Source organism: Cavia porcellus, unplaced genomic scaffold (genome assembly GCF_034190915.1).
Source record: "Cavia porcellus strain 051 isolate PalLab524CR breed Dunkin Hartley unplaced genomic scaffold, mCavPor4.1 scaffold_23, whole genome shotgun sequence".
In the NCBI taxonomy this organism is placed as follows: domain Eukaryota; kingdom Metazoa; phylum Chordata; class Mammalia; order Rodentia; family Caviidae; genus Cavia; species Cavia porcellus.
In genome coordinates, this window is record NW_026947506.1 from 42,279,812 (window position 1) to 42,301,977 (window position 22,166).

The following is a 22,166-nucleotide window of genomic DNA, read 5'->3' on the forward strand; positions in this document are numbered from 1 at the left end:
CCTATTTCACCCCTCCCACTTCATTTCCATCCTATCTGCCTGAAAGGCAAATCAGAGATGTCTGAAGAAGGAACTGTGACAGAATGTGACTCTAAACAAAGAGCAAGCAATGAGTGGCAACATGGCCTGGTGCCACCGCAGGTTAGAGATGCTTTCAGACATCTAGACATAGAGGCTGGGGTGGTGGCTGGGGGGGGGGGGCTTGCCTAGCATGTGTGAGGGGCTGGACTCAATCCCCCCACAGCAAAAATATAGATCTTAGCATTAAATACTGTTTTATAGCAACTATGAGATCATTTAAAGAGAAACAAGCAATGTCAAATTCATTAAGAGTTTTAAATTTGCAGTAAAGAGGAAGGAACATGTGTATCCTCCACTGCAAGAGGGGCAGCAGAGGGCCTGGTTGAGAGGGACAAGGTTGGCTCCCCAGGCCTGGCTCTGCTAAGCCCACCTGGCTGGCAAAGAAGGGACTGTGGCCTTTCTCCCTGTCATAAATGCTTCAGGGGCAGAGAGGCAGGAAGACCCCCTCAAACAGTGAAGATGTCACCCAGGGGAAGCCCTCGGTCCCAGTGCCCAATGCGTGGGGCCTGGGGCAGGCGGCACCAGGTCAGCCTACAGCTTGGTAGGCTGTGGGGGGGTGAGGTGGCCAGGCCCACCAGGTGGGGGTAACACCATGGGCAGTGAGTTGCTGCCCCTCTCGTGCCAGCACGTGTCCAGGATGGGGAAGAGCTTGCCATGGAAGTCAGCCTGGAATGTGTAAATCGGTCGCAGGTCATCAAGGCGATCGGCATCGAAGAAGGTGAGCTCCCCCTGCTCATAGTGCAAGTAGACCCCGATGCGGTGGGGGTGGCCCGCCACGGGCAGCGGCACCCGTGGACAGCTGAAGGCCTCGTACACGCGGCCCTCCTTGAGGCCGATCAGCCATGCACCATGTTCTGGGGACTTGGTCAGCTTGCCCTTACGGCTGGCGGTGCCCTTGATGATGCCCAGGCGCCAGTCACTCTTGCTGCCCACCACCACCTCCCAGTAATGTCGGCCACAGGAGAAGCCCCGGGTGGCCAGGACACAGGTGCTGTAATCGAAGCGCTCGGGCTGGCTGGCACGCCGCTGGGCCAGGAGTCCACACTGTACCACTGTGTTGCCTTTGGAGAGCTCCAGGAGTGGGTGGGCAGTGGCGGGATCCAGCTTGAGAGACTCCGGGGCTGGGAGAGCAGGAAAGGCCTAGCGTTAAGCCACATCTACCGACCGCAGCAGAACCCACCGCAGGCAGGGGCAGGCCCTGAGCTCCTCACAGGAGGGGGGGCCCTGGGTCTCCAGAGCCTAGAAGAGGCCAGGGCTCAGCTGTATGCCAGACAAAGGGCTGCATGATGGCTGAGGCCTGCAGTCTCAGGACTGGGAGCCGGAAGGCTAATGAGGCAGGGTCCCCCCAGCCCTGTGCATGAAATGTATGGGTCTGAGGCCTGTTGGGAACTGGATAGCACAGCAGGAGGAAAGAGCAAACTAGTGAGCTCCATTGACCTGCCTGGAAGAGTGCAGGCACGATTTGCGGTTCACCAGCTGCCACTCCTCCTCCCCTTTCTTTTACACAAACTTGATCTTTGCCTCTGGTGGGGGAAACCAGTCTGCTGTGATCTCTGCACATAAACGGCATGGTAGGACTAAAGGAGCAAATTCAACACGGTTTTTAGCAGAGAACAGCTTGCCAAGCATTAAACTACACACAGGTGAGTGTGCACGAATTCTGAAACCCAGGCAGGCAGGTGTTCACAGCCCCTCTTTGCAGATGAGGAGCCTGAGGCTCAGAAATGACACAGTACACCCAGTCTGCGGAACCAGCCCCAGGCACTCACCCCTGCCCATGCTCCTTCCTCTGAGTCCCTTGGATGTCAACCCCTGACGCTACTCATGAAAGAAGACAGGTTGGTGCCTCACCTGGCAGAACTTTCCGGAAAAGCCTTTTCCACACCGTCAGCTTGATGTCAGCCTGGTGGAGGCCTGGCTTGAAGGAGATAGGGCTGAATGTGCTTTCTAAGGGCCGTGTCTGCTGGAGCTCTGCTCTGTGGGTGACAGTCACAGGGCTGGGAGAGCTTTGTGCCCACGGCCACAGCCCACCCTGTCCCACATGGGAGGCCACCTGGACAAATCCACATGTGGGATGTGCACTCACGCTGCCCACCATGGCCTCCTTGTCCTCTTCTGGAGCGCCCAGTTCCTTCCTAGCAGTGGCCCTGAGAGCACAGGCTCCTGGGCCTCCCTCCTCAGCTCCCCTACTCCTGTTCTGCTAACACCCCAGCACAACCCCCTCACCCTGCACAGCACTACTCCACTTCCTGCCCAGGGTCACACTGAGGTCCCCTGCCTTCAGCCCTCATGCCTGTGTGGCTCTTTCAATGCCCACCAATATTCCTGTCCACACAGCTCTAGGGCCACCATGTGCCACCTGCTTCCCCAGCAGCCTGCAAGACCCCTGAAGCAGGGATGTGACTTTTGCAGTTTGCCCTGGGCTGGATATGAGCAGGGACCACAGCAGGATATGAGAAGTTTCCCAGGGGTGGCTGGTTAAACCAAATAGGGGGTGGGGGGTCCTCCAGCAGCTCCACTGCAGTTGTTACCTGGAGGTCATGGAGTGGTACTTCTGGAAGACAGGAGAGAGGCAGGCGATGGCTATGGCAAAGCCACTTGGCTGTCAGGGAAGGGAGGGCTGGGGGCCTCCCTGTGTCACTCACCCGGATGAACTCGTGGTGGCTCTCATTACCAAACTGCTGGAGCACATGCTCGGTCTGGGCCAGCCGTTCCCGAGTGCCCTGGGCCTGCTTCAGCTGCATCTCCAGGGAGGCCACTAGGCCGCGGGTATGCCCCTCCACACCCTCCAGGCAGCGAGCCTTCTCCTCGTCCACCAGGTGGTGCAGCTCCTGGAACTCTCGGCGGATCACCCAGCTGAAGACATCGGACTCATTCTGGGCCAAGGGAGAGTGGCTCATTTAGAGTCAGCTGCAAGCCGCCTGGCTGCAGTGAGTGGCCTCAGTGTCCCCAGGGGACACTTGGGGATGGGGATCAGGGACAGCTCTTTCACAATGAACAGCTCTGCTTTTGCCTGTGTTAATTATTTTGCCTGTGTACACCTGAGACTGTAGGTACACAACTGAGCAAGACCAGAAGGGCCCCAGTAGGGAGCAGGCTTGGGAGGGAGCGGCCCAGGACTAATACCCCGATGAACCAAGTGCTGAGGGACCAGGCAGCCACTTCTGCTCCTCCTGTAGCAGCCCTCACCCCAGCAGGCCACTCACTCAGGTAAGGCAGACAGCACCCACGGCTCCCCCGCTAGGCCTCTACCCCCTCCTGGTACTGGGAGGGCACCACATCAGACTGTCAAGGGCAGACAGATACAAATGGCACCAAGGGGTAGGAAAGTCATGCCTGAGCTTCAGGCTGTTTATCGCTGGGCCTCATGGGCTGGGTTATCTCAACACCAAGGACATGGAGGACGAGAGCCAACTTGGAGCCAGTCCTGCCTGACAACTGGGCTGAATTCTCCTAGGAGGCTTTGCACTTTCCCCACCCACTCCGGAATGCTTTGAACTCTGCTTTGTATGGAAGATACGGTTTTTAGTAAAGGACAAATAGAACTGGGCCTACTGGGGGTGTGGCTCAGTGGTCACGCCCTTGCCAACATGCACGAGGTCCTAAGTTCCATCGCCAGCACAGAAAAAAACCACCGAGCTCTGCGGGCAAGTTCAGAGGTAAAGGGCACTCACGATAATCCGGGTCCTGTTGTTCACCAGTTTGGCAATAAGTTCGTCCACCTCCTTCTGTTCCTGCTTCACATCAGAGATGAGGCCTGCGAGCTCCTCCTGGAGTCAACAAGCCACGGTTCCATGATCTGGGGACCTCCCATGCCCTCTGCTCCTCAGGCCAACTCTGGGGCTGTCCCTTGTTGACATAATCCAGTGGCCACAAACACCTCCAGGGGGACAAGGCCGGAACCAGAACTACCCAGTTCCCCTTGGCCCCAAAATAGGTTTAAGAGTATTCAAGACATTCCACATGGCCACAGGAATTGCCAAGACAGGAGGAATTTCAATGTCATCCCTCTCTGGAACAAGGATGTACAGCTACCTGAATCCACCACACAACATCTGAGAGTGACAACTCATAATCTGAAGCCAACTCTCCCTGCATCTAATGCGGGCCATAGGAGAATCACTGGTAAATTGCAATCACCAGTGGGCCCAGAATTAATTTATCAGGAGTCGTCACGAAAAGGCTGCCCCAAGGAAGCCGATGCTGCTTACAGTGGCACAAGTAAAACCCAATGACCTTCCCCCTGCACATATCTGAGTCCATCCCAGCTTTGATGTCAGGCCTCTGTGGGTGGACATATGTGCACTTCTAGACTGCCCAGATCCCAGTATGCCCAGCCTCCGGGGTGCCAAACCGGCCCCCTGTACCATGATCTGCTCACTGCTGGCCCAGACCCTGCTGGTTTGTGGCTGGGATGTGTTTTGGGTCTCTGGTTTAGAGTATCCCAATGCATAAAAGAGCTGCACATAGTGGTGCATGCCTGTAATCCCCACACTTGGGAGGCTGAGGCAGGAGGGTCTTTGCAAGTTTGAGACCAGCTTGGGTTACAAAGTGAGTCCAAGGCCAGCCTAAACTGCATGGTGAGACCCTGTCTCAAAAAGGCAGAGAGAGAGAGAGAGAGAGAGAGAGAGAGAGAGAGAGAGAGAGAGATATGCAGGGATTTCAGAAAGGAGCTAAGAATAAAGCCAGTGTAAGGAGAGGTAGACACAATGTCCTTGCTCTGAGGCCTTAGAGCATCTTGCTGCAGCCCCAGAAGGACAATTCACTCGTCACCTGATGAGGCAGAGATCCTGTCAACATGGCCACAGGCAGAGGAAACTCTAAGTTAGACCCTACAGACAGAAATAGCAAGAAATCCTAAAAGAGAGCAGACAGAGGAACTGATAGAGGGTATAGGGGTTGCGTCCTATGGCCAGCCTGGCCCCACCTCCCCTGGGCGGTCCAGCCGCAGATCCTTCCGTGTGTGCCCTCGTTGGTGCCAGAGGAAGTCAGTCAACTTCCCACACTCAGTCCTCAGGGTGTTGTCCTCATCTTCTTCCTAGGTATCTTCCAGGGTGCCCTTGCATCCCTGTTCACTCAGGTCCTGACACCCTTGTGTCTGACTCTATCCTCCTGCACACACAGTCCAGTCTACCCTCTGCCAGAGGGGTCCAACCACATCATCACCCTGCTTCAAAGCCACTGGTCACCTCGCCCACCCAGAGCCTCTGAATAAATCCAAATCCCTTCCTTCGTCACACAGGACTTCCTAACCAATCACCAAACCAAGTACCTTCCCTTTCCTGACACTTCTCAGCCTGTAGCAGTGGAAAGGAAGCTTGCCCTAGCTGGAGCACCGGCTCTGCCACTTACAAGCCATGTGGGTATGAACCTGGTTAAGATTCTTCCTTCTCTGAGCCTGTCTCCACAGTTATAAAACACAGTAATAACCCCACCCTGCCTGCCTCCCAGAAGCAGCAAATGCAATTGTGCAGATGAGACAGTCCTGGAAGCCTCGCATTAAGCCTGCGACCTGGATGGTGTTGTTCCTCGGCATCTTAAATGATGATGTCCTGGTCTGGTGCTGTGCCCTGTGGAGTCAGGGATTCACTGATTCAACAAATACCCTGAGAGTATTTACAGCGATAAGGCTCAGGGCACTGAAATACAACAGACAATCAAAGTGCCCACCTTCTGAGCACACAAGGAGGTCTGCGCTCTAGGAACAAACCAGGAATACAAAGAACCCCAGAGGAAGGGGCTGCCAAGCGACAGCAGGAGCTCCCTGGTTCAGCACCTGGGTCAGAACCTGCTCAAAATGATGCCTGACTGAAAGCATGCATCCTCCAGGGCAGGGCTGGGGGAAATCAAGTCCTGCCGGGGACACACTGTAGTTTCTGCCAGATGGTGGCGCCAGAGAGTGCAGAGGTAGCTTCAAAGTAGGCGCCCAGCCCACCTTTCTCACCTTCATGCGACTGTAGACGGTGGACACCGGCGTGATGGGGTGGTGCTGGTGGGAGCCCAGCAGGCCACAGAGGCCACAGATGAGCTCCTGGTCCTTTTCACAGAAAAGGCTGAGTGGGTTTCGGTGGTGCTCACAGACTGCGGGTTCCATGGCCCCCGGGGCCCCAGGGAGCCGCAGGGCTTCGATCACCCGGGCCAGGGAAACGTTGGGTGGGGAGCTGCTGCCATCCACCTCCTGGCGACACACGGGGCAGCGAAGCTCCGAGTCCAGGTGGCAGGACAGAGACACCAAGCAGCCCTTACAGTAGGAGTGGCCGCACTGCAGCATCAGGGGCTCCTTGAAGACTTCCAGGCAGATGGGACACTGAAGCTGGTCCTGCAGCTCAGGCACACTCGCCTGCCACGCCATACACACTGCCAGGGCTGAAACACAGGCAGCTGGCTCGGTCCTGCCCCTCCCACCCTTGGTCTGCACTTGCCCACCTTGCAGGCCATAGGCTGCCAGAACTCAGGGCAGGACCCAAGCCCTGGATTCCAGGCTTAACTCACTATCAACTTGGGTCTCAGTTTCCCCATCTGTAAAACAGAGGGCTTGGGTCCAGAAGAGGCCAATGGAGACAGATGAATTCTACCTTGTAACTTTAGATTGGGAATAGACGTGAAGGGGGTAGGGGGGAGCGGGCGCCGGCCCCAGCAGTTCTGCAGCCTAAAACTGGATGGAAACACAAGCTTTTGCTCCTTTCCATGGTCTGGCACAGTCAAACAGCGTCCGGAAGCTTAGTTCCACTGGGGTTCCCGATTCCCAGACAGATCCCCTTCAGGGATTCTACTGGTGGGGGCTCCAATGAGACCTGGAAGCCTGCATTTGTAGTAGACGCTCCCAGGCAATTCTAGAACAGAGAATTCTATCCAGGAACACCGCTCTCCCCCAGAGTCTGGGGCCAGGCAGGGCTTGACTCCCTGGTGGAAGCTGACTGGCAGAGAGGAGCCCCAGAGACAGTGCTGACACCGAGTTACCTGGTCTCTCCGGATCCGCCAGGCCTCCACTCAGGCTCCAAGTTCTTGGCAGGATGGGAGGCAGCCGGGGACTTGGGGAGCACAGCTGGATCCCTCATGCCGTTTGGTCTCCACCCCTGTTCTCCTCCCCTTTCCCAGCAACACCCCTGCCTCCAAGGTCACCCAGAATCAGGTGGAAACTAGGTCACATCACGCGACTGGAGAGGCAGCCTCTGCTGGGCCTCCACTGATAACCTCAACGTTCAGGTGGCGGCCTTGCCTGGGTGGGGGTGTGTCCCGAATATAGCAGACACGTGCTATGGGTGGCATGCTGTTTTCTGAAGCTGTCTCTTGCAGAATTCTGTATTTTAATCTAGATTTTTAAATTCAAGAATAACTTAATAAAGTGGGTTTTTTTCAGTCCTAGAGATTATACCCAGGGTCTTCCCACTGAACCCCCCCCTTTACTTTTCCATCTTTATTTCTGAGGGTTTTTGGTTTTCTCTGAAGACAAGGTCTCACTACATAGTCAAGGCTGGGCTCAAATTTAGGTGATCCTCCTGTCTCAGCCTCCCAGGGTACTGGGATTACAAGCATGTGTCCCCACTCCTAGTTACAGTGCACAAATCTTAACTCCCCAGTTTGAAGTACCTTTAGCTGGAATCTTCACTTTCCAAGTTGTAAAATATTCTAGCACTTTGCACTGGGGTCCTGGTGCCTCCCCCCTCTCAACCATAGGCCCTAAAATAGAGGTGGCTGCCACTGTGACTTCTATCCTCATGGGTCCCATTTCTGAACTTTGCATCACCTGAGTCACATAGCATGCATTCTTTTGCATCTTCTTTTGTTCAGTGTTACTAAATTATGAACTTTTAAAATGTGCAGTCATTCAAGATTCTATTATGACATTCTATCATAAAGTCAGTGGATGCTGAGGTCATCAGATCTACATTACATGGAGGGAGGGGGAAATATTGATTGGAAAAGACAGGAAGCACAGACCTGGATCCAAGAGATCTGAGCACCAGTCCTACCAGCGGGTGAGATCTCTTCCCACAACAAACGAGGCGAGGAGAAGGCTCATTTTACTTAACTCAGATACCTACTGAGTGCCTGTTATGTGTCAAGCACTGAGCTGGGTGTTCAGGATATAGTAGAGAGAAGACAAAGTCCCTGTTCTTCAGAAGTTTATAATAGAGATGGGGTGGTATCTGCCAAAAATACACACTATACTAGTGTTAAATGCCATGCAGGAAGTAAACAGCGGTGAGAAAAGGGATGGGTGACCAGCTGTGTGAGGGACCGTTTTACAAAGGGCAGGAATGTCTTTGAGGGTATGCCAGTTGAGCTTGTTAAAACAAGACAAAACAAAACAAAACTCTTAGCCATATATGGTGGCACACACCTGTCATTACAGCATTCTGGGAGACTGAGGCAGGAAGACTAAGTTTGAGCCCACACGGGACAACTCAGCAACTTAGTGAGACCCCATCTCAGAATAAAAAGTTAGATATGGGTAAGATACAGTTCAGGGTAAAGGCCCTGGCTTCAACCCACAATACTGATTTAAAAAGGCAAAGCAAACGCCTTAGACCAGTTAAACTTAGTAAAGTTTATATGAATGAAGCAAAACAAAAATGATTAATCCAGTAGCTTTTAGAACCAAGGAAGGGTCTGAGAATACCAACCAACAATGTGATCCGGCAGTACTGACAGAAAAACAGAAGCAAAGCATAGAAAACTTAACTGGCTCTTGCTGAGTCAACTGGTTACAGCTTAACTAGTTGGGTTTTTGTTTTTGTTTTTGTTTTTTTTACAGCTTTATTAGTTAACTGGCCATACAGCTTTCTGCAGCCAATCAAAACTCAGTTACTGTGACTAAATTCTACATTGGTTCAGTATGTTGGGCCTAGATCAGGTGCCCAGCCAAAATTCATGGACTCCTACAAGACTTTACATAATAAGTAAAGAATACAAATAAGCCAGCCATCTGAAAGGCTGCCTAGATAACAGGTTAGTAAGAACGAAGAGCTGGGAAGAGGTTGGTATTTACAAGGCACACTAGAGAGGGCAAATGGATGGCAGGAGCACAGCAAGGGATCAAGAGTTTCAGGAGATGAGGCCAGAGAGGTTGGCAGAGATTGGCCCCCTAAGCCAGGGCAGTTTGGCTGCAACTCCAAGGGCAGTGGGAATCACTGGAAAGCGATCCCCCCACTTCTGTGTTGGGAGACTGAACACTGCAGAGTTTTAACTTAAGGAAATACAGCCAGGCCTGGTGGCTCATTTCTGTAATCCCAGCACTTGGGAGGCTGAGGCAGGAGGATCATTGTGAGTTCCAGGCCAGCCTGGGCTACAAGTAACCTCAAGGCCAGCCTGAACTGCATAGTGAGACCCTGTCTCAAAAAACTACACACACACACACACACACACACACACACACACACACACCACAATAAAGTAAGGAAATAACATCTGATTTATATTTTCAACACAGCATTGCTGTTTTGCTTCTACCCAAGATCACGGCTCACAGTGGTTTGAGCACCTGGGCACATGGCCACTGATGCCAATGACAGTGACAAAAACTAAGATGAGAAAAGTGGATGGGGAAACCCAGAGTCAGATGCTTGTAATGTCCAGATGGAGTGGCCGAGCCAGCCTAGGGGTCTGCAGATTTCAGGAAACAGCACAGTTCCATGGAGGATTTGTTTTTTGAGGGTTTTTTTGGTACTGCGGATTGAACTCATGACCTCAAGCTTGCCAAATAGGCACTTATGCTGCTGAGCTAAACCCCTGGCCCCTCCACGGAGGATTTGTTAACACATAGACTTCTGGGCCCTGGCCTGAGAGTGTTTCAGGAGTACATGCACAAGCCCAAGAATGTACACTTCTAAGACAGGAACCGTACGTAGCGTGTGTTTGTAATCCCAGCTTCTCAGAAGAGGACAGGAAAGTCACAATTTGAGGCCAGGCTGGGAAAATAGCAAGATCCCATCTCAAAATAAAAATTTAAAAAGTGACTGGAGATGTAGCTCCATGGAAAGAGTGCTTGCCTAGCATGCACAAGGAAGGCCCTAGTTCAAGCCTCACTACGACAAAAAAAAAAAAAAAAAAAAAAAAAATGTTCTTCTCTAAAATGGTCCTTGGCAACATGGATGCTGCTGGCACGGGGACTCCTCATTGAGAATCAGTAAAAAAGGCAATGAACCACAGGAGCCTGCAGCTCTGCAGCTCAGCGGGGAAAACAGGCTGTCTGTCTGTGAATCACATATACTTAGGTCCAACACATGTACAGCTTTAGAAAGGGGTGCAATCTCTCAGAGATTGAAAAATACAGTGGGACACACAAGAGATTCAAGGATGGGGACTGAGTTTGCCGATGATTAGGGGTCCGGAAGAAGATGACTAAGAAAGGCCAGCCAACCCGAGACCGGGCAATGTTGGCACTTAGGTGGCTGCACAAGAAGGTAATTTGCCCGCCCTTTTGGTAAGCACCCCTGGCACCAGCTGGGAGAACCAGTCAGCTGTTCCCGTGAGCCTACCAGAGCTCAGGCTGAGAATCAAACATCTCCAACACCCCATCAACAACTGGGGACAGAGTTCTGAGCATCTCTTGGGAGGATGACCATAGGCAATATAGCAAATATGGGGCGTTTCCTTCTATGCTCCGTTTGAAGGCAAAGGTTATTTTCATTGTTATGTTTTGTAATGATTGTTTTGCTCTATTCAATATTCTCCTTCAATTGGCTTTACAATGTTCTGTTATTGGTTTGATTTTGCTATACCTAATTGACTGGACAACTATTGTGAAGATAACAAGATATACTATAGTACCTATTACTACTATACCAGTATCCTGCTGTGAAGTCCTGTACCAATGTCACTGCGTTGTTTCGATTGGCTTGGTTCTGTCTTGTTCTGTTGTATTTTTACTACATTCAAAATAAAATTTAAAAAAAAAATAAAGGCCAGCCAGTGAGGTGGGAGGAAATCAAAGAGAGATGTCCTGTGTCCTGGAATCCATGGGAGGCAGAACGCCCCAAAGATCGCCCGTAATCCCTGGGATCTGTGAACTTTACCTCACATGGCAAGAGACTATTTTGCAGATGTAGTTAAGGTCATGGACCTGAATATCTAAGAAGGCCTAATTAAATCATATGAGCCCTTATCAGCAGAGAACTTTATTCGGCTGGAATCAGAAAGATGTGGCTGAAGAGGATTCCAAGCTTGAGCAGAATCCACTGTTCTGAAGCTATGAGATGGTGACATCATTCTTAGAGCTGCAGGAATCGGGATTCTGCCAACAGCCTGAATGAACTTGGAACAGGACTCTTCCCAGGGCAGCAAACAACACGCCTTGCTGACACTTTGATCTTGGCCCAATGATAAAGAGTAGGAACTTCTAAGCTATTCACCTGTGACATAAGGAGTAGGTGCCGCTTTAAGCCGCTAGCGTTACGGGTATTTGTTAACACAGTAATAGAACACTAATGCTAATCCAGAAGCCAAGAGAAAAAGTGCTTAAAGGTCAGAGAAGTCAACTTTGTCAACTGCTAAGACTGACAGCCAGGGCATGAAGATATGCCTGAGAGATGTGACCACAAGAGCGGTTGTTTTCTTGATGTCACGATGCAGGGAAAAGTGGCATTGAAGGCACATGAAGAGAAACGACAGGGGGAAGGGGTAATAATAAAATGACCACCGTTTGGAGAAGTCATTGTGGAGAAGCAAGAGCAGACACCGGAGCCTGGCCCAGGCTGGGTTCCGGAGTTCTCCTCAGCCCGCCCCAGCGGTGCGCCCCACCTGCAACCCCACTGTTCCCTGCGCCTCCTACCCGACCTACCACGTTCCTGTGCATATTACAGTATCCGTGCTGTGCCTGCAAGCTTTCCTGTGCTCCGTGGGGCCTGTCACAGCCCCTTTCTGCCCAGCGCACTCAGTTGTATGTCTCACCATCCTCTGTGCGCCCAGTCACGTGTGCGTGTTCCACGCTCTGCAAGCCCCAAGCACGTGCCCCAGCGTGCTCTGCGAAGCCCCGCCACCCATCAGGCTCTGCGCGCCTGGTCACGTGCTCAGGCCGGGCCCGCCCCCAGCACGCTCCTGGGCTCCATACTTACTAGCACTTGCCCGCAGGTATCCGGGGTTCTTAGAGCGAGAAGGCAGTTGGCGGTGGTTGGACTGAAGCAATGAGCGCTTTCTCGCGGCCTCAGAATGAAATGCGGCTGGCGGGAGCCGACGGCCAGGTAGAAAGGGGCGGTGGGCCACGCTCAGAACGCGCTGGGCTCACAGCGCCTTAAGGGGCCTGAGAGCTCGCGCTGCGGGGAGGGCAGGCAGCGTGGACATGGCGGCGAAGCGCGCAGCGCTCGGGAGTCCTGGGCAGGGACAAACGACTAGGCCGGATGAAGGTGCCCAGGACACTGCTTTGGGGTCACTGACTGGCAATGGCCGCCCTCGGATGGCCATGGGGCGCTGAGGTCTGGCCTTTGCTGTTCACCAGTCGCAGTACCAGCGGTTAAGCCAGAAGATGCTGGACATTTCTGGGGACGGGGGCGTGTTGAAGGATGTCATCCGAGAAGGTGCTGGAGATTTGGTGACACCGGACGCCTCTGTGCTTGGTATGGCTGACTGCAGCCTGGCTGCCCTTTGTATTTAGAAACTGTGATGGCACTTCGTTTTGGGACGAGGAAAGGCACACTATAAAACAGCATTATGGCTGGCCTGGGAGGCTGAGACCGAAGGATTGCAAATTCAAGCCTAGCTTGGGCCATTTAATGACTTGGCAAGACTCTATCTAAAAATTTTTTTAAAAAACACCTGGGATCCTAGCTCAATATGAAGGCCCTGGGTTTAACCCCAGTAGTTCAGAGAGAGAGAAAGAAGGCATTTTACAGGACAGGATTAAAAAGGCTTCATTTGGATGGGAGTTTTTAAGAGGAAAGCAAGGCATTTCATCTCCCCTTTGCCTCACACCCCAGGGAGCAAAGTGCCAGGCACAGCAGCAGAGCCCTTGAACCTCAGCCGGGGGCAGGCGTCCAGAGGTGGGAAAAGTCTTCCTATGCTGGGCAGCATTTCCTCCTTGATAACTCAAGACTTCATAGGGTGTGCTTGACTCTTGTGTTTTTCCTCACCCTTTTTCTTCTGTCCTAGTGAAATACTCTGGATACCTGGAGCACATGGACAAGCCTTTTGATTCTAACTGCTTTAGGAAAACACCTCGTCTAATGAAGCTTGGCGAGGGTAAATTCAGACTGGGAGCTGGAAACAACGGGATTGCTTGGGGACAAATGAAGCGCAATGCTTTTGGATTAGAAATATGTACAGAGCACAGGTTATGTCTAGGGTTGGTTTTTCTGAGGCTTGGTTTCGGTGAATCAGCCATGTGCTCTCCCACATTTCCCCATGAGACCCAGGTCTGCCTGGCAAGGTTAAATTTGCTCCCTGATCTGCCTGCGGAGAAATTTTTGTTTGTCTGTGGATTGAGTATTTACTGAATGCTTGTTTCCCACCGTGCATGATGAAAAGAGAAGTTGTACTGGGCGGATTAGAACCTCTCTGGCCTTAACGGTTTTTTGTGGTCATGGAGATTGACCTGCATTTGGCAGCTACAGTAACCTGGTAGAATTGGATGAGTGGTTGGGAGAGCTGAGTAGTGCTGCCATATGCTTAATTAAGGCCCAGTTAGTTCCAGCTGGGAAGATCACATGGCCCGTGGAAGAAGAGGCATTTGGAACTAACCCTGAAGTGTAAGTGTTAGTGGGGGTGAAAGCTGGACATGGAGTGAGGAAGAAGACATTCTGGGAAAAAGGAAGCATGTGACAGAAATAGGCCAGAATATTGCCGAGCCTGGAGAAGCTAGAGTTGGGAGTGGTGGGGACAGTGGGTATTAAGGCTGAGTGAGTTGGGACCACAGGGCAGAAGGCCTAAGCAGGCACTTCGAGAGGTTTGGATTTGGGCGGGGGGAAGAAACCATTAGCACCAAACAGGATGCCAGGCAAGTTTCAACCACGTTCTTGATCTCTTCTTACAGATATCACACTTTGGGGCATGGAGCTGGGCCTGCTGACCATGCGGAAGGGGGAGCTGGCCAGGTTTCTGTTCAAGCCAACCTATGCCTATGGAGCTTTGGGCTGCCCACCCCTCATCCCTCCAAATGCCACTGTTCTGTTTGAAATTGAGCTACTTGACTTCCTTGACTCTGCTGAGTCGGACAAGTTCTGTGCCCTCTCAGCTGTAAGTTCTGGAACACAGACACCAGCACTTCACAGGGACAGGATGGTTTGTGCTTTTGGTGGTTCTAGACAGGCTCCCCTGCCGAAGTTCATAAGCCCTGCTTCCACCCGAGCCTCCTTGCTTCTCCTTCCTAATCTTGCCTGTCTGGTAAAGTTCTGGTTTATTTTCCACACAAGACAGTGCACATTTGTTTTTCTACACTGTTCAGTTTCCAGCCAGTTAGGCATTGTTAGCAGATAGTTATAGGGTGAGTGTGTAGGCGATGGTCAGCCCACGACCCTTGACAGTAAAAGTGGCTGTTAGCTGAACGACACAGCCAGGACGTGAGGTGTGAACTGGGACAGTCTCAGGAAGACCAGAATGTACAGTCACTGTTCTCATAACTTAAGCCTGCCCTTTTCTTTGTACCCTTTCCTTACACTTGTTCAGGCACAGGGCTTCTAATCCCCTCCAGCACATGCACCATGTTTACCATGCCGTCTTCTGTGCACTGGAACTGCATGTGGCCGTTATATCCTGGGTGTTGTATCTCCACATTCAGAGTCCTCAGTTAAGCTGTTAGCACTCCTTGTGAGGGTCTCACCCTGAATTCATCTTTCCACAGAGCAGAAATCCCTGCCAATGCGTGGGTCCCACACCTGGGGGACTGATTGAGGCTCTGTGGGTGGACTGGGACAAAAGAGTCTTTGAAGGTAATTCTGCTAAGGGGCCATGGCAGTGCGTCCTGGCCAGAAAGACCCAGAGCTCTAGCAGACAGGACCTGCTGCCTGCTTGTTGGGTAAATGGTGGTTGTGAGCCTGAGCTCCATTATCTCCCAAGTCCACGGAGACAGCTGTCTGGGGACAGTTCAGGAGGACTAAGGAAAGCAGCAGGCGTTCTCCTGGCATGGTCTGGAAAGGGGCTTGGCCATCATACTGACCATGGTAGCCTCTGATGGCACTCGCACATCTTTGATATTCCTAAGGCTGTGAACAAGTTCACAGTTTACAGAAATGGTTCACAGTTGGAATACTACTTCCATGGTGGCATTGTGGCTTTGGCTTTCTTACTGAGAGTTTCTGTCTTTGGTCCTCAGGAGCAACAAGACCAGTTTCCACTGCAGAAAGTCCTCAAAGTGGCAACGACCGAAAAGGACCTTGGCAACTACCTTTTCCGCCAGAATCGCTTCTATGATGCCAAAGTGAGGTATAAACGGGTAAGAATACGTTGAAAGTTAAGTGTAGAACCTGAGAACTTCCTCACTCAAAAAGTAGACTTTTCCATGTGGACTCCATGGGCCGCCGTTAAGAAAAGCCCCACTGAAGAAAATCCTGTGCCAGAGGGACAATGAACTGGGATGGGACACAAGGGCTTGGAGGATATGTGACATTGAGTAGGTTCATCTAGCTGCATTTATACTGGTGTGTTTTGGTTGTGAAAGTTCATTGAGCAGTGTACTAATTTGTACTTACCTGTATGAATATATTAATTTAATTAGACATACAAAAAATTTCCATCTCAATGCTCTGAAAAGTAAAATTCAGCAATTAAAAATCCTGCTAAGCCAGCTGTGGTGGCACAAGTCTGTGATCCCAGCATGTGGGAAGTCAAGGGAGGAGGATCACTCAAGTTTGAGGCCGTCCTATACTGTAGAGTGAGACCCTATCTCAAAAAACCAAAAACACTCCCAGGATTTGGTCCTCCACCCACCGATTCTCCACCCTGCCTGCCACCTGCATTTCAGGTGCCTCAGATGGCAGAGATAGTCTCACTCTGGGTGATTCTGGTCTGCCAGCTTTCTGACTGTGGTGCTTCCAGGGTACAGCATACTGACAGCCCTTTTCTGTGTCCTTCGTAATTTATTCAACAAATATCAAGAGCACTTTGGGTGTACCCAGCTGCACTCCAGTTGCCACAAGTGAACAGGACAGAATTTAGGGGCATTGTGATTTGGTCTGATTTGTATACTAAGTATAAGCCCTTCAGGACTTGCATTCAGCTGAAAGTGACAGAATCCTGAGAAACAGTACATGCAGTTTTTTTCATGGAAAGGAATTCAAAGGGAGGCCATGCAGGGCTGGTGTAGTGGTTCCACACAACCCTTGGGGAGACCCCATCCTTTCTCTCTGCTTAGCCATCCCTAGGCATTCTTTGTTTTCTTCTTCCCCCAAAAAGGTCACTCAGTCTTCAGTCATCTGGGCTGGAGGAAGAGAGGGAAGCAGAGATGTGTGTGTCTGTGTGTCTGTGTGTTGTGCTCACAATTTTCCAGAAGTCCCCATGGGGATTTTACATCTCACTGGCCAGACCCCTGTTCTAGAGACACTCTGAGCTGTCTGGGAAGCCGGGAAATGAGACTTTGGTTTTGTTTCTGTATATGATGTGGATCACCTTGGGGTCTATGCGTGCTAGGCAAGTGTCCCACCGTTGGGCTAGATCCTCAGCCCAAAATAGTTTTCTGAAGTGGTTCAGCGCTATTTGGAATGAGAAAGGCATTCTGCCAGAAAGGGAGCGCGACACTGGATGACAGCACCTGCCACGTTTGACTTAACGTCAGTGTGCACCAGAGGGAGGCAGGAGAGTGGACATGTTGGTCACCTTTTTGGAATACAGAATTGGAATCCTGCACCTGCGAGGTGCCGCTTTGGCGAGGGGTGAGATTGAGTCGAGGATCCTGTCAGCTCTGAGACTTCTCCAGAGCCTCCTTGCTTACCCCGGTACCCTGCACTCTTGCACCCATCTCCTTCCTGAGTCTCGCCCCTGGGCCATCACTTTCTAATTGTGTCTGCTCTTCTCTCCCTGCTCAGCCTTGACAAAGGCTTGTTGTTTCTTGACATTTTTGGTTTCTCGTTATGGAAGATGAGGCTTTAGTTCTTACTCTCCCTTCTGTTTTCCCAGTATCAGTGTGTCATTTTAAACATTGATGCTCAGTTTTGCATTATTAAGACTGTATAAATATAACATCCTGCTGAGCTAAGTAGTTTCCTACACTTCATCCTTTTTCTTCTGCAGCATTCCTTTTTGCCCCTTTAAAATTACCTCTCCATTGCTCAGTTTTCTGATTTTTCCTGTTTGTTTCGAAACTTTCTTATGAGAAGGGAACCCACACACACTCTTTTTGCTCTACTAGGGATTGGACCCAGGCTTTACACTGCACTACATCCCAACCCCTATTTATTTTTTAAGACAGAATCTAAATTGTCCAGACTGGACTCCACCTTGCAGTCCTCCTGCCTCGGCCTTCCAGAGTGTGAGGATTACAGGCATGCACTACCATGTATGGCTAGGAAACCGTTTGTTGCACTTTTCCAAAAGTCCAGCCTCCCATCCATGAGTCCCTGGGGCATCTCTCATTCTGCTTTGAGGATTTGCTGCTGTTTTTCCCAATGTATTCCTTTATGTTAATACCAAATATCATTGCATACCTAAAAACTCCTAGTTTTTATACTTTTAAAATTACTATTAGGTCTGATAATGCGAGACGCAGTTGTATGTGCCTGTTGTTCTAGGTACTTCCAAGGGTGGGCAGGACTGGACTCAAACAAGTTCAAGGCCAGCCTGGGCAAATCACTGCCTCAGAAGTTTTTTTAAAAAGGGCAGAGGACACAGCTCAGTGGTACACTCTGAGGTGTCCAGCTTCAGTCCCCAGGACCACAATCTTTTTCAGGAAATTCTTCCTCAGTTATGGGAAACTTAAATTCATCCCCTGACTCTCACCTTTGCTCTTTTTTTTAAATAAAACACTTACTATTATCAGGCTCCTCACCTTGAGTTGCCCTTTCTTTTTAACCCCCTCCTCATTAACATCTTTCTCCCCTTCCCTCTACTGTCTAGGAGCTTTTTCTGACCATTTTTGCAATCTCTTCTAGTGAATTTTTCACTTAAAATATTTTTCCTAGCCAGGATCACAGTCCCAGCTCATCTGACACTGAGGCAGGGGGTGGCCTGAGCCCACAAGTTCCAGACCAGCCGAGCCACCACAGCAAGACCCCATCTCAAAAGGAAAAAAGAGAATTTTTAAAATTTTGTTTTGTCGTTTCTTTTATCTTGGAATTCCATTCTCATTTTATGCATATATTATGTCTCTTTAGGCTACTTGTTACTTTTTCAAGTTTTCTTAGAATCATCTTTTTTTAAAGTCTTAGTTCTCTTTGTGTGGTTTTCTGTACACTGGAGAATTGCATAGTTGGGTGGCAACTCCCAAAGACTGTAGTAACTGTGGCATAAAGACCAAGATTTCGTTTGGTGACAGGGTTAGATGGTTGCAGATTCAGGCTGGGGTGGCTAGCTTCACAGTGTTCAGGTTCCCAGACTTCTCATTCTGCGGGGGGCCCTGCAGTCCAGGCTATGGTCTCTGAGTTTGGGCCGAAGAAGTGCAGAAAGGACAGAGAATACAGCTCACCCTGGAGGAAGGGTCTTGCTGTGGACTGTGCTGCTGCTGGGCCATGTTTTCTAAAACCTGTTCTGGCCACCCCTAGTTGCCAGATGACTAGCAAATGCCCATATCCTGCATGGACGTGTTTCTGGCAGGGAGATCCGGTTACTGTGAAAGAATGGAGGACAGCTGCTGGGAGGCAGGAACCCTTGTTCACAGAGCCTGGTGATCTTTAGCTGACCACTGAAATTTGGAAGGGGCGTCCGAAAGCTGCTTGGGAGGCCAAGGGCTTGGCAGATTGCCGCATGGCCTGCTGGTGGCCATGCACAGCAGGGTGTGGGTGTCCTCAGCCTGCATCTCCTGTCCAGTGTCGATTCCTCCCTGCACCATTCCAGGGTGAGCAGGGCAGCAGGATAGAGGCTGCTCCATCCTGTCCCTGAATCAAGAGTCTCTTTGCTTCCAATTCTCCAGAAGTAGCCTCCTAACTCCTGAGGGGCAGACATCTGGACCTAGAGAAACAGGAGGGAACATTGAACCTGCCCCCTCCAATGGCTCCACTTCTGGGTCTATCACTGCCCATCTCTGTTAGCCTTGTCACCCCACACATGGGACTGCGTGACATTCTTCCAGCCCTTGCTCTTGTTGGCACATGCCTTGTTTATTCCTACAGAGCCGGGAGAGAGCAGAGTATGTGCATCTTTTGCCTCACTCAGGCATGGGCTCTGTGGGCTTTCAGTAATCAGGTCATTTATATATTGATCTTATGTCCTACCATGTTTCCAACTTGGGTTTTAGCTCTGATAGTTTTGTGCATGTAAATTCTATCCTATCAAGGCTTTCTGGGTGTTTTTTTCCTGACCCCTTTCCCGCCCTCTCCCCAGGCCTTGGTGCTGCTGCACCGGCGAGTGGTACCCCCTGAAGAGCAGCACCTGGTAGAGGCCACCAAGCTCCTCATTCTCCTGAACCTGTCCTTGGCATACTTGAAGCTGCATCGACCTGCCACAGCTCTGCGCTATGGAGAGCAGGCTCTGGTCATTGACCAAAAGAATGCCAAGGCCCTCTTCAGGTGTGGACAGGTGAGCTGGGGGAGGGGCTTGGGAACAAGCACCCCGGAACGGAAAGCCATGGTGTTCAGCTTCAGCACCACAAGGTAGGACCTCAGTCTACCTTTAAAGTTCACTCCTTCTTGACAGGCCTGTGTCCTCCTGACTGACTACGAGCAGGCCCGGGATTTCCTAGTTCGCGCCCAGAAGGAGCAGCCCTTCAATCATGACATCAATAATGAGTTGAAGAAACTGGCCAGGTAAGACATCTGTGGACAGGCATGTGGCCAGTTCCAGGCCATTTTCCCCAGGGGAAGAACAGATAGGGAATGTTGCCCAGATGCCCCTGGGAGGTGGCCCCCAAGCAGGTTTGCACAAGTGCTCAGTGTCCTGACCTGGCAGCTCCCAGTGGAGAGGAGAGTGCACTGCCAAACTCGATGCCTAGCTGTTTCCCACCTCCTGCAGACAGCTAGCCCTGGCAGGGTCTTGTTTCTCAGACTCAGCCCTGTTCACCGGCTAAGATCCACCTATGCTTCCCAACATGTGGCCACCCCAGGGTTCCTGGTAGGATCCAAAACAAGCTGGCCAGGTCTGATTCTTACCTGAGGGTTAGAGACACTACTCTTTTAGAAATGTCATTTTTCTAATTATAAAAATTACAGATTTATTGTAGAAAACTTTAAAAATATTTTTCTATAACCAGGAGTTACCTAATGTCTTAATTATTTTTCTCTTGTTGCTGGGACAAAATACCCGACACCCAAAATGAGTGAAGGAAAGGTTTATTTAGCTCACAGTTTGTGGAAGTTTCAGTCCATAATCAGCTGGCCTCCAATGCAGGGTGGCGTGGTGAGGGACCACCGTTTGAGGTGAGAAAAGACAGCAAAAGCAGCAAGAGCGAAAGGAAGGGAGAACGGCCTCTTTTTCTCCCTTGTAAACAGGCTACCTTCTCACACCATCTCCAGACCTTTCTCTTGCACAGGTTCAGGATGTGTAAAAGGGAAGACCCTAGCCCTCTGCAGAGTTACTTAGTTAAGCTTCTAAAATTTCTCAGTCCTCAAGTTGACCCATGTATCATTGATTGCACCTGGTACGATAGCTACTAATTTTGAAGGCATAGTTTTGTTGATATTTTCTACTCTCAACATGGTCAGTCCATACTGCTGGCTGAAGCTCTCTTGGCGTTGCAAGTTTGAGTTGGGTGCATCTTCTGTTTGGATCCAGTTGTGTTTCAGGCCTTCAGCACTTTCCAGGAATTCCCATTCTGGGATGTGAAAGTATTCTCTCAGGTTAGAGGAGGGGTTTGGAGGTCTGACGGTCACCTAGCAAGAAAATCTCCAGATAAAGAGCCGCTGAGTGGGAAGGCTTGCTTGTCAAGAATTAGCCATGAGACCCAGGGACAGAGCCTCCTCTGTAGCTGTTGTCTTTTCAAAGACATGGCTATGTGTGCCCAGTGTGCTCCCACAGGCTAAGGAGCCAGGCCTGTCTGCTCCGAGCCTCTGTGGCCTGGCTTCTGCCCCTGCAGCTTCAATGGAAGGCCTGCAGAGTGTGCTTGTGCACCTGAGCAGAGAATTCCAGCCACCAGATGTCACCTCTTACAAACAGACGCACTGTGTTTCTCTCTGCAGCTATTACAGGGACTACATGGATAGAGAGAGAGAAATGTGTCACCGAATGTTTGCTTCTCATGAAAATGGCTCCACAGTGGGAGAGCACTGAAGGTAATGGACGAGCCATGGGGTTTGGCCTGGCAGGGACGTGTGCTGCTCTCATGCACAGAGCACAGTGGCCATCTGCAGCTGACAGGGGAGGCCTGGAGCGTTAACGTTTTTAAAAACATTTTTTCATATTTTGTGTTAAAGTGTCTCATGGTAACATGGAGCACAGGATGATGAATGCTGTCATTAATGTGATCATGTAGCTGGACTCTAAAGGAATCAGGCTTTTCTTAGCCTGCTTTTTGCTAAGAACTTAAAAACCTCCAAACTCATTTCCCCTCCAACCCAGTACCAAAGAGAATGCAGTCCAGGCATCGGAGAGAAGGTTGGGGCTGTGCCACCTAGATTCTGCTTACTGCTGGCACTAGAGGTTCATAGATGCTAGAACCAGCGGGGCAGAAGTGGACGTCCCTGCCAAGCACATGGTTTGTGATTTCTCAGATGCAGGGCAAGGTGTCTCCAGGAGTGCAGGAGATAACCTCCTAGTCTGGCCTGTTATTACTTAAGAAAAATAATGGAAATAGAATCACCTGCCTTGAACACCTGCTTTGTGGGGCAGATAACTCCACTCTTGAGAGAAGTTAAACAAGGAACAGTGAGAAACAGCTGCTGAGCAGGCTCCTGGTGATAAATGTCTTTGTTGCTGCCTCTGTCACAACAAAAGCAGCTGAGAGGAGGGGTGGTACAAAGGCCCATTTATCCCAGATGCGTTCATGTGTGCCTCTACACCAATGCTGTGTGCTGTGTCAGAAGGAAACATCATCTTCCTCACTGATGTGGCCCTTTGACTAGGCCTGCAGGCCT

General features: G+C 50.8%; 2 protein-coding genes across 5 annotated transcripts in view; one reads left to right on the top strand and one right to left on the bottom strand.

The window, feature by feature from the left end:
- Positions 1-269: 269 nt before the first annotated feature.
- Positions 270-12,004, bottom strand: Trim50 (tripartite motif containing 50). 3 transcript variants are annotated; one of them, XM_003470075.3, is made up of 7 exons: positions 11,864-12,004; positions 6,026-6,447; positions 3,756-3,851; positions 2,727-2,957; positions 2,613-2,635; positions 1,933-2,057; positions 270-1,202 (listed from the first exon to the last, which is right to left on the bottom strand). In XM_003470075.3, the coding sequence occupies exons 2-7, from the start codon at positions 6,431-6,433 to the stop codon at positions 613-615; spliced, it is 1,473 nt and encodes a 490-aa protein (XP_003470123.1). In that variant the 5' UTR covers positions 6,434-6,447; positions 11,864-12,004; the 3' UTR covers positions 270-612. The 3 variants fall into 3 exon arrangements, with proteins under 3 accessions (XP_003470123.1, XP_063090374.1, XP_063090375.1); XM_063234304.1 differs by lacking the exon at positions 11,864-12,004 and adding an exon at positions 7,042-7,142; XM_063234305.1 differs by lacking the exon at positions 2,613-2,635 and having other exon boundaries at positions 1,025-1,202.
- Positions 12,005-12,097: 93 nt separating this feature from the next.
- Fkbp6 (FKBP prolyl isomerase family member 6 (inactive)) overlaps positions 12,098-22,166 on the top strand; it is a 39,380-nt gene continuing 29,311 nt past the window's right edge. For both annotated transcript variants that reach the window (XM_023565123.2, XM_063234306.1), the window contains exons 1-8: positions 12,098-12,263; positions 12,518-12,635; positions 13,168-13,257; positions 14,048-14,250; positions 15,326-15,445; positions 19,483-19,677; positions 19,795-19,904; positions 21,273-21,365. In XM_023565123.2, coding sequence (XP_023420891.2) covers positions 12,207-12,263; positions 12,518-12,635; positions 13,168-13,257; positions 14,048-14,250; positions 15,326-15,445; positions 19,483-19,677; positions 19,795-19,904; positions 21,273-21,363 — 984 coding nt within the window. In that variant the 5' untranslated portion in view covers positions 12,098-12,206 and the 3' untranslated portion in view covers positions 21,364-21,365. The remainder of the gene's footprint in view (positions 12,264-12,517; positions 12,636-13,167; positions 13,258-14,047; positions 14,251-15,325; positions 15,446-19,482; positions 19,678-19,794; positions 19,905-21,272; positions 21,366-22,166) is intronic.

Bases quoted from the DNA above. Each gene is read 5' to 3' on its own strand.
- Trim50 (XM_003470075.3), bottom strand. From the start codon at position 6,433: ATGGCGTGGCAGGCGAGTGTGCCTGAGCTGCAGGACCAGCTTCAGTGT. The intron at 2,958-3,755 runs GTGAGTGCCCTT...CCCTTGGCCCAG, and splicing joins ACAACAGGACCCGGATTATC to AATGAGTCCGATGTCTTCAG. The intron at 1,203-1,932 runs GTGAGGCACCAA...CTGCTCTCCCAG, and splicing joins TTTCCGGAAAGTTCTGCCAG to CCCCGGAGTCTCTCAAGCTG.